The 11,223-nt window shown below is 40.9% G+C and overlaps 1 protein-coding gene across 1 annotated transcript; it reads right to left on the bottom strand.

Moving 5' to 3' along the window:
• Window positions 1-7,020: 7,020 nt before the first annotated feature.
• Window positions 7,021-10,380, bottom strand: dusp1 (dual specificity phosphatase 1). Its single transcript, XM_054597393.1, has 4 exons — window positions 9,762-10,380; window positions 9,383-9,528; window positions 9,040-9,259; window positions 7,021-8,324 (listed from the first exon to the last, which is right to left on the bottom strand). The coding sequence occupies exons 1-4, from the start codon at window positions 10,168-10,170 to the stop codon at window positions 7,969-7,971; spliced, it is 1,131 nt and encodes a 376-aa protein (XP_054453368.1). The 5' UTR covers window positions 10,171-10,380; the 3' UTR covers window positions 7,021-7,968.
• Window positions 10,381-11,223: the final 843 nt, after the last annotated feature.

Genomic DNA, 11,223 nt, shown 5'->3' with positions numbered 1-11,223 from the left:
AAAAGTTTAGGAATACTTTAATATAATTGATATTCATGCACTTAGCACATCATTATTATCAGCAAATTGTAGGCCAACTTAAAGTATCAAAAGTAAAAACACTCACTGTGAAGATTGGTCACCTCAGTGTTGAAATTGTTGTATCCTATTGATTTGTTATATGAAGCATTTCAGTGTTGTAGCTGGTCATGGTGGTGGCTGATCACCATCTAATTTTAACTAGTTTGGTAGTTTAATTCATAATACTGCATCCTATTATAGAGTGATCACATGTTTTGTATTTGTGTAAAAGTACAAATAAATGTAGTGAAGAACTGGTGGAGTCAAAGTATAATGTAGCAGAAAATGGATATACTCAAGTAAGTACATGTAACATACAATACTTAAGTAAAAATATGAAGTTACATTCCTCCACTGTTGTGCGTGCTCATTTATTTGGGGCACTGTAATGGCTAACTGGGCCATCACTAATGTTATAAGTAAGACTTTGATGAGTCAAAATGTCTGCTTTGAAAGAGCCCTGTTGCTGAATTTTATTGGATGCAAGTCAGTTTTTCCTTTATTTAATTATCTAGCCGCATTTATTCTCCTTTTATGAAGGCTACTCTGAAGTGGTGAAGAAAGGTTATATGTTTGTTGTTGAATTGTTTTTAGTCATTTTGACTTGTCATAGCAGTAAAAGCACAGGTATAACTTGCTCTACCAGTGTCACAATGGTTTATTGTTCATTTTACTACAACTTAATCTCGTTTTTAATAAAAACGTAATCTGGAGTTCAATGTTATCATCATTTGCAGCAGAATTTTGTTGATTTATTATCTCTTATTTTTTAACTAAAAATATAAATGTTGCAGTTAAAAGTCAAGTTAATGATCAGTGAATATAGATCACTCATGCTGTGGTGACATCTCCTTCTAAAACGGCCCTCACAGCAGCCGTTTTACTCATTAACAATACTGGTCAATAGTCAACAGTTTGATTGACAAATAGCAGCAGTCTATCTTTCTACTTATCCTGCTCAGCTCAGCAGTTTCCTTCTATCTGACCCAGGGTATCTGTTGTACTTTAGTGTATATTTGAATAGCTGATTGAAATTGAAAAAACACACTAATGACAGAGGGAGCATGTGTCAGGTTAATCTAACATCCTCTGGTCCCAATCATGAAATCTCACTTGCGTGTGTTTGCCTGCGGCCCTCTTTCTACACCCACCCTGATTATTTCACGAGCTCCTCACTGTCAACAGAGACTTTGGCAATTTGGACAACCTCAACTATCTGATAACGTAAAGTCAACATGAAAAAAATGATTGTGTAATCAAACTGCACTGATGTGTTGCTGCCTGAGTAAATCAGCCTGAATGTTTTTATATGCTACAGGAAATCATTTTTTTTACAGGCTGTCTAGTTGATTAATTCCCATTAAAGACTGTATTTCTTTTAATTGTAACACACAATATCTTCCATTAGATGGCAGTCACACCCATGAACTTGGAAGAAGGGATTTCTCAGTAACAATCCACATGTGTGATGCTCTACTGAACAAGTGTGAACAAGAGAGTGATGCCACAACTGTGGTTTTGGACATCACTATGATATTACAGAATGAGATTACATTTCATAAATCAAACATATTATTAAGAGACCTTCTCTCATGTGTATTTTGCAACGGGTCACACAGCACACCTTAACCCAGTTAACTAAAAGCAAACAGGACAAATGTCACTGAATGATTTGGCTAATACTTAAAGTTAAAACTTGATGATAACAAAAAAAAATGAATATCAACAAAAAAATGTTATACATTTTTACACAAGATGTATTTGTGTCAAATATGTATAGTAGAAGTCAAGGAAAATGTCTGATTACAAAACACACAAGTAATTTAAACCTTAAAAATGTAAATATAAGGCCTGGTCATCACATGACACCATCTCACAACTCATATTAAAATCAAACAAATCTAATTAATATGAAGCTGTTAGATGTGTTTTTCCATCTGAAGAACGGTCACAGTAGACCATATGTGTGGTGATCATTTCTCAGTCATGTGGGATGTCCCATGCTTGTTTTTGCCCAGGGCCCTCAAATCTCTGCAATAAGATTTTAGCTTTTTAGTATCACTGCATTACTTCAGCACTGAAAAGGACAAGAACTCAGATCAATTCCTCGACTTGTTTCGACCTTGGGTTAAACCGGATCAGCGTGGTGTTTTGGTTTTGTGATAGAAGTTAGAAGTTAGAAGTCACAGTTCTCTGATAACAGCCAGACAAACTAGTCTCACTTGTTGAGTGCCAGCTGTGGTTCATAATACGGATCTGCAAAGATGTCATATAACTGTTGTCGTATAGCCATTTGGCCATTTGAACCCTTTTTTTCTTAAATTAGCCAAAATATTCCTACAAAATGTGATTTGTTTAAGTTACCGAGCACATCTGGGCCGCCCTAATGTGATTTATGTCTGCTCATATGTGTGATCTTTGTGTCTGACATCATCCACCCGGAGTGCAGTCAGTGTAGAAGACAGGATGCCATACATTCCTCGAATACTCCACACAGGATCTCGCTGCTGCTTGTGAACACAACCCTGTACCTCCAGAGAGTGGAAAATTACAGACTCTGCTCAGACTCCGGGTGGTGAATGAGGCTCTGGAGGGATTGATGGGTGTCTTACGTCTGCCTTTCATACAAATATCCCATGCGCTTTAACGATTACAAAATTAAAAGGTGTTATTTCTACACAAGTTTTTTACTTTACAGCATATTGTTAGAGAATGAATGACCCCATTTTATACCAAGGCCTAGCAGAACTCTGTTATCTTGACAGGTAGAACAACCACAAACACAATGGGAGATTAATATTAAACAACTTCTGCAGAGATGCCCTGTTTGATAAACCATAGTACACCGTTGGAGCCGACTTAGTTCCTCTTCCACCGTCATCAGACATTCCAGATGGGGTTGTTAAAGGAAAGGGAGCCCTGCTGGCAAGGAAAAGCCACTTTACGGCGGCCATACGTAATGTCCTGACATTCCTTCAGCTATTCAAGTCTATCATGTCAGATCTGGCCTTATCTGGGCTCCTGTCACGCAAAACAGCAGCATGTCTGGCCTCTTTTGCAGGATTTAATACAGAAGGTTTGGTAGAGGTGCAGGGTTTTTTTTATCAGCAGTCGCAGACAAGTTTGATAATACAACAGTGCTTTTCTTTTTTTAAATTCCTTTTGGTATGTGTTACCTGCAATATTGCTGGGTTAATTTATCCATTAAAAGATTTTGAAGCAGGTGACACGTTGACCTCTTTTATAGAAAACTTCCATGTTGACTCTGTTTATGATAAAGCCCAAATAAGATTTGCCGTCTGTTGATTATAAAGGCTAGAGCGAGCCAGTCCAGATGCTACAGTCACGTTTCAGAGGCCTTCCTTTCCCAGCCTTAATCCTCTTACAGATTTACTCCAGGTGAGTATTCGGCCATGACATCAATGTGTGGACTGAATCCTCTCACTCAGGATATTGTGTGTGTTTGTGAGAACAGATGTGTGAGTGTGAGAGACTTAATCCAGTTTCAAGGTACGATGAAGTGTGAGAGCTGTAATTACCCAGCATCCTCCAGCAATCAGACTGGCAAATCACGTTCACACTTGGGCCCTTCTCACACAGGACGATGGGTTGGATTTAGTGGGTAAGTGTTTTTTTATTTGTTGAGTATTGTATACTGTGAGTGTCTGTGTGTCCTGTGTGACAATAAAAATGATAAAGTTGTTTATCATTGAGTGGCAATACAGCTTAAATTGACTTGAAATATCAGCTGGTGTGATGCATTCCTGAACTATGGAATCGATTAGAAAAACGAAATATTATTATTACATTATGTTTTGGCTTGCTTGAATTATGTCGCTTACTTTATATTTTCTTTTGTTTACTATTGTTGAGTCCATGACCTTTGTATTTGCTTTGAATGCTTAGTCAGGTAAGATTCCTGCTATACGGCTCTAGGTTGTTTTTTTAAATGTCACCCGCACAATTTCTTTTGTTGTTGTGTTTCCGCTGCTTTGTTTTATTGTGCAAATAAATAATTCAAATCAAATGTCCCTACTCCAACATTTCAGACATTTTCATTGCAAATTGAATGCAGAAGCTATCTACAGGGCAGACAGTAGTCTCCATAAAAACTCATGAGTCTTGATATACTGTATGGACTTGTATGGATCAGTTAAGCTGAATCTCTCCTAAAGAGACTTACACATTCAGTAGAGACAAAACCACAGGGGCATCCTGAATGAATACTGTATGCTTAAACTCATTTGATTTGCTCGTCCCGCCCTGATATAACCTTTGAAGAAAAGATGGTCTGACGTGTGTTAAACCTGCGTTGAAAAAGACTGAAATCAACTAAAACGTTGGGGAGGTCAGCTTTTGTTTCTATTGGATGTTTTCGTTTGATGACATATTTAAACAATATGGAGCAAGGTGAAAAAGGGGGCTACTGTTTTAGTTTTTAGTATATGCTGCACTTTCAACTGTAAACCTTCGAGCCACCATTATTACAATATTTGTCTTAAACAAAGTGAATGGAACACAATAGAAAATATATATTTTTTTAGAATAATAAAAGATACTGCTCATATGAACTAATTGATATGGTGTTGTAACACTGCAATGACGGTGTGAAAATAAATTCCTACCATAGGCCTCTACTATGTAATCATGTCAACACCTCTACTGAGACGTAGAACTGAAAGTTTAAATGTTTAAAGGTCTTATTGTGTGTCATGTAATGTAATGTTCAATGAACTGGAGACAAGGGTGCCACATTGTTTTATAATGATGACGATGATGATGATCTCATGTTCTTTTATTGCAAAAATGAGAGTAGGCTTGTAGCAAATCTTTCAAATGAGTCATTTGATTCAATTCAAAGTGGGTATGTGTCATAAATCTCATATTTTTGATCCAAACTGGATTATGTAAAAAGGGAGGGACGGGGTTGTGTTTCTTCCTGTCATGACAGCAGTGTCTGACACATTAGATATCCATTGTTTGCTCTGGATGGTGTGAATTGAAATGACTTTGAAGGTGAGTCAGAGCCTAGTTGCTAAATGAAACAGCCAATCGATAACAAGGTGTAACTGACAAATTACATTATGGTCAATTCTGACTGAATGATATCAACTGAACATATGAGGATATTATAAGAAACACATAGTTCAATATATCAGCAATAAATGTATACAAGTTTATGTTTACATTTTTTTCATATAATCCAGTTGGAAAGGGAGAAACCTGCTCGCCTTTTATCAGACTTGTCTGTGATGCTGGAGCTGTAAGCATCCTGTTTTTGCTTTGAAGAAGGTCTTTGACTGAACAGATTTTTGTACAGAAAGCACCTTGACATTGTCTCACACACACACTTTAAATCACAATGCTTTAATGTCCCTGACCTGGCTGAGGGCATATTTCCCCCTCCTAAACTCCCTCATCAGATGCCTAACAGCTTCAACAGACACACACACACACACACACACACACACACACACACACACACACACACACACACACACACACACACACACACACACACACACACACTCCTGCCAACAGGACAACAGGAAGTCTAAAGACACAAAGGCGGGTGGGCTGGTTGGGGGGGTCGGGGGAGACGCACATATGTCACCAAAACCACAGCTTGTCTGAGGGAGCTGGTGAGGTAATGAATAAGCCTTTCATCACGGAGGCATCGTCACTTGTGATGTTTTATTTCTGAGACAAACATTTGCATCGCTGTCAGATAAGTAGTGTGTGTCACTTTGAAAAAATACATTCTGTCATCTCGCAGAATCCATGTATTCAACGTGAAAGTGAAAGTGATACTAAAATGTAAGGTTTTCCCCAAAAAGACCTTAGCTAAATTAAGTGTTGTCATGTAGTGAAGGCCTTTGGATATCATCATCATCATCATCCTCATCACCTCTGGAGGAAGTTTTTCTCCTTTTTCTCACACCCCACCAAGGGTCAAAGCCAATGTTTTGGCTAATTTGCAACCCAAACATATTCCTTTCCCTTTCAGGGCCGTCTCTGTCCCCAAGTCATTGGTGTGGGAGGCAGGGGACACAAGGCCGGTGCTTGAATGAGCCCTGAATGCTCTTTAGTTGTCACACTTTTCCCAAACGCCTTGCAGCTGCTCCTATTGTGGCCGCAGAGGGAGGGCTCCTTGGCTGATTCTTTAAGCCTCCTGCTGCTGCCCTGCTCTCAGATGGGTTCATAGAGAGGGAGTGTGGCCCAAACAATGGCCCACGCCATGACATCATGCTTCTTATGTGGGCAGAAATCCTTATGCAGATATATGATAGGATTCCAACACATGGAACAAAACAGGGAAAGATGTGCACAAAGATATGTCTGACAGGACAGAAGGTCCGTTTTACTTCAGCTTTGTTTAGTCACATTGCAGTTGTACCGATTCACAAGCATCAGAATGAGGAAACTTTCATTTAACAGTTAACAGTTTTGATGTAGAAAGAAAACATCGTCATTTAAAATGTGAATATTTTCAGGTTGTCTTAGACTTTTATTATATTCAATATCTGGGTTTTGGACTGTTGGTCAGACAAAACAAGCATTTTGAAAGAAAACATGGGCTTTGGGAAATTGTGATGGCCTTATTTGGTTTGTTGCAGCCCTAAAATGTTTGTACTACAGATGTAGTACATATATTTTATTTGCATGGATAGATGGAGAGAATTAAATCAGTTTATACATTTGCTTTGTATTTTGGACTTATTTGGTAGAATTATAACCTGAAGGGGCCACATTGTAAAGATAAAGCTGTTTTAGGTATTAGTTACCTCAAGTTACTTGGCATAATTGGTATATTGGTAGATAACCAGTTGTGACATTTATTACAAAACTAAATCTGTGTTGACTAAAATGATTTGCAAGTCAAGGTGCATTATTGGCAACTAGTGAATAAATCTAAAGTAAGACATAAGATGTGAAAAAAAGTGAACATCTTCAACTGAGTACAAAAGTCAAATGAGATTTATTAAACGTATAAAAAAACAACATTTCAACAAACATATGCAAAAATAGATATGATAGAGAAATATATTACTTTGGTTCAATAAATATGTGAGAATACAGGCACTGAGGACTACGTGTCCCCATTTTAGCAGTTTTGGGGTTCTGTCCACCTCAGCGCTGCAGTACACAGTACAGAAACATGAGGTATTTAATGGTCCATTTTCCCAATGTGTCAGGATCGTCAAGGTTTCATGATGTCTTGAAAGGCAAGTATTTGCATTTGAATTGGCAACCCATTCAACTCTCAAACTGAACATGAAGATTCCTGCTACATCTACACTTAAAAGAGGGGGATACATTCATTGTTCGTCAAACGAAAGAGTAACTTCCACGCCATGTTGGGCAATGTGTTGACATGGCTTTCTTTAGCCACTGCAGAAAGCAGAATGGTCATTTGAGAAGGATCAGTCAACATTCCTGAGACAACTGTTAGCCCTCTCCATTTAGTTTGCTTGAAAATTATTATGATTATCAAAAGCAATTGCCTTCATACAAAGAAAAAAATAAATCTGTTGAGTAAAGAATATTCTTACTACTTCTAACTTCCTCTACGGGAATAATCTCAACTACCTTTTCAGCCATTTCCCAAATCATCCAGGATTAAAAATTGCAGATGACTTTCACATTTAGGCGACACAACATGTATACTGCCTGGTGGTAGTCTGATCTCCCTTTGAAATGATGAGGCCAACCTACAGAGATTTGGCCAGCAGATCACATAGTCAAATGAACTGACACCAAATACTATACTACCCATTCTGTCCAGTGATACCAGTATCACAATAAAATGGCTTATAATCAGGACCGTGTCTTGGCCAGTGCTCTAAGCAGAGGCACTCGTGAGTTACAGTTCAAGTCCAAACAAAGTCTGTGCTCCACACATCTTCCTCAGCAGCTGGGAGAAGTGGTGATGGGACTGTGGAGGAATGAGAGCTGACCAGCTGAGGTGTGCACGGGGATCGAGACTGGGAAATTGAAGACTGTGCTGTTGTTGCCGATTGCTGGACTTCCTGCCTCTGAGGAGCAAGTAGAAGTGGCCAGGACCTGGGACTCGAACTGAAGGAGCTGACCCATGAAGCTGAAGTTGGGGGAGATGATGCTGCGGCGCTGCTTGACAAACTCGAAGGCCTCGTCCAGCTTCACGCGGTTGGTCCGCATGAGGTAGGCAAGGCAGATGGTGGCGGAGCGGGAGATGCCTGCTTGACAGTGCACAAACACACGGCCTCCTTTATTTCTTACCGAGTCTGAGGGAGAAGAGAAGAGAAAGCAACATTAGTTCACTGTAAACATCCATCAGGTGATGAAATCCATTTGCAAAGACTGGAGGTTTAGGGTCTGCCCCCTCACAGGAAGGAACACAAAAGTCCTTGCAACACTTTCAGTTGCTATTTGAATTCAACAGCACTCATTAAGACACAGGAACACAGTCAATAGGGGTGCAGGGTGTGAGCTTGTGGGGGTTATTCCCAAAGGAGGCAGTCTGAATGGACAAAAGAGGGGAACAGACCCCTGCTGGGGGTATTGATCTGGGAGGAAGGCCGACAGTGAGAGGGGAGAAATTGCCTTTTGTTCAGCCAGAACAAAGAGTGGCGTGGAGGGAGACATGGAAGCCGAGCCGAGCCAGCCCCCCCCCCCCAATAACAAAACTAGTTTGGGGCCGCTGCCTCGCAATTCATTAAAAAGGGGGCATCCCTTTTTTCTAAGCCTGGGAGGTGGTGATGATGTAACCACCCTTATGGTGGAGTGGGGAGCATGTGCCGAGACAGCTGGTCGGTTTTGGAGGGAACTTTTTTTTTTAAATTTAAATCCAGCAGTCAAAGAGTGTTGTGAAGGAAGAGGGGGGGTGGGGCGTTTTTGTGGCCTGCCATCAACGGGCTCTGGTGGTGGCTGCTGTGATAGGCGCCTACAGTTAGCAGCAGAAGGAGGGTGAAGTGGGGTAAAGATGTTGAATGGACTCACCGATAAACTCGATTGCCTCGTTGAACCAGGAGCTGATGTCGGCTTTGTGGTTGTCTTCAACGGGGATGCTCTTGTATACGAAGGAGTCCACAAAGTGGTTGGGACAGTTGGCAGAGACGTTGATCAGAGCGGTGATCCCCAACATGTCCAGCATGTCTTTTCTTGAAGCATGGTAAGCACTGCCAAGGTACAGGAAAGGCAAGATCTCCACAGGACCCCCCTACACAGAAAAAAATAAACAAAGCAACACCATTCAGTACAACAGGAAGTAAGAAACACACAGGTGTGGTGTGTATTCAATCGTATTAGATATATAAACATAAATTTAAAAAAAGGTACTGACCTGGTCATATAAAGGAGTACTGCATGGACTACAGCTTGGGTCTGCGCTCTCAGGATGGCTGGCGCTCAGGGGTAAACTAAGCCCCTGTGGAGGGGAGGGTTTGGTACACGTCTCTGGATAATCTGTTGAAAATGTCTCAAAACCACCTAAGAAGGGGAGAGAAAAAATACACATATATCAGATCACAGCACAGAGGCACATCCACGTTTAAATATGGGTCTCCAAAAAGGTGACAACTGCTCATGGGTCTATTTTGGAACATTGTTTACTCCAGCACCAGCTGGTATGGTGACAGCTGTAATCCGCATTTGTTGGCCCGTTGTTAAGATACAGTGAAACAATTGTGTGAGGCAGTAAAAAAAAAAAAAAAATGTCTTACCTTCTAGAATAAAAACTCTGACCCCACAGGGGTCGCGACACAGGGCCGTCACAGCCAGCATCAAGGTCCCGTCCTTCTTCGCCTGGCTTAAGTCCGAGCTGCGGTCGTCAAGCAGCACCACAGACTGGTACTCCCCGGACAGGAGGCGGTTCCTTGTGTCCTCGTTGGGGACAATGTGCTCCAGTCCCAGGCCCCCCCTGGCTCTCCTGCGCACTATGGTGCTGAAGCGCACGTTGGTGGAGCCCGATATGTGGGACGCGTTGAAGGACAGGAAGGAGCGGCAGTCCAGGACCAGGCAGCCCGGGACGTCGTCCTCCAGCAGGGCACGGAGAGACGCACAGTCGATGGTGGGGACCTCCATTATGACCATAGTAGGACGGCGGGATAGATATAATAAATCCAAATACATAAAGCGTGGCGAGTCCTTTGTTCCGGTTGGATTGTTTAGAGAAAAAAAAAAAAAAAAAAAAAGAAAAGTCAAACAAAGTTTTCAGAGTATTGAAGTTGGTCCTTTCCTCTTTTTTTTTGAGTGTATCCGGAAGTTTTTCGGTTCTTCTTTGAAAAGTTAAGTAGGTACAACTTTATGGTGAGCTGCTTATGCGTCTGAGTGCTTTGAAGAGCGCTTATATACTGCTCGTGCTTGTGAATGAGAGCGCACTGACGTCAGGAGACCGCCCCTCTTGTCCTCCTGCCAGCGGGGCTGACGTCATAGCCCCCCCCCCTGTGAGCGCAGCGCAGAAAGACGGCGCTCGACTACATGCTGGACATTTCTGTACATGCGCACAGCACGTACGCGGGCACGCGGTGTCAAGAAAAGTTTTCCCCTTAGAGACTGTGGTCTTGTTTTTTTTTGTTTTTTTTTTCATCTTTTATTATACTTTTAGAATTCATTAATCTCATGTTGCCAAATTACATCTGTTTGCAGAAAATGTCTGTATGTCAGCAAATAAGGAATTTGCCAAATTTTCCATGATGTTAGTGTTTAATTAGATTTCTATTTTGCCTCTTGAGCTGAGAGTTGACAAATAACAAGATAATAAGTAAATATATGCCATGGGGACCATAAAAGTTTATTCTTTGTTTTTATTAGTCGGAGGTACATAGTGTTCAATGCCCCGAGAGCAAAGGCTAACCATAAAAGTTAATCACTGTATAGAAATCTGAAGTCCAGTAAATTTCCACATGCTGAGAAACAAAACACTGGTCTACCAGGAAGACAACAGCAGATGGAGATCTCTTGACTTATCACTTCTGTTTCATTTGTGACCTAATTGAAACAGAGGAGTTTTTGCCCAGCAAAAAGGTGTATTTTTTAAAAATCAAACATGATTAACCTACAATCACTCTGGGAACCCCTTTTGGTTTGTTGGTGTGGTTCGCTGACTCACGGGCAACACTGCAGTCTCATAATACGGAAGCAGGATGTTCACTATTGACAGACAACAGGCATCTAGTGACAAGA

The sequence above is a fragment of the Anoplopoma fimbria genome, chromosome 4 (assembly GCF_027596085.1).
Source record: "Anoplopoma fimbria isolate UVic2021 breed Golden Eagle Sablefish chromosome 4, Afim_UVic_2022, whole genome shotgun sequence".
In the NCBI taxonomy this organism is placed as follows: Eukaryota; Metazoa; Chordata; class Actinopteri; order Perciformes; family Anoplopomatidae; genus Anoplopoma; species Anoplopoma fimbria.
The sequence above is the reverse complement of the archived record's forward strand: the minus strand, read 5'-3'. Positions and strand labels throughout refer to the sequence as shown.

Bases quoted from the DNA above. Each gene is read 5' to 3' on its own strand.
- dusp1 (XM_054597393.1), bottom strand. From the start codon at position 10,170: ATGTATTTGGATTTATTATATCTATCCCGCCGTCCTACTATGGTCATA. The intron at 9,529-9,761 runs GTAAGACATTTT...TCCCCTTCTTAG, and splicing joins CAGAGTTTTTATTCTAGAAG to GTGGTTTTGAGACATTTTCA. The intron at 9,260-9,382 runs GTCAGTACCTTT...TTTTCTGTGTAG, and splicing joins GTACTCCTTTATATGACCAG to GGGGGTCCTGTGGAGATCTT.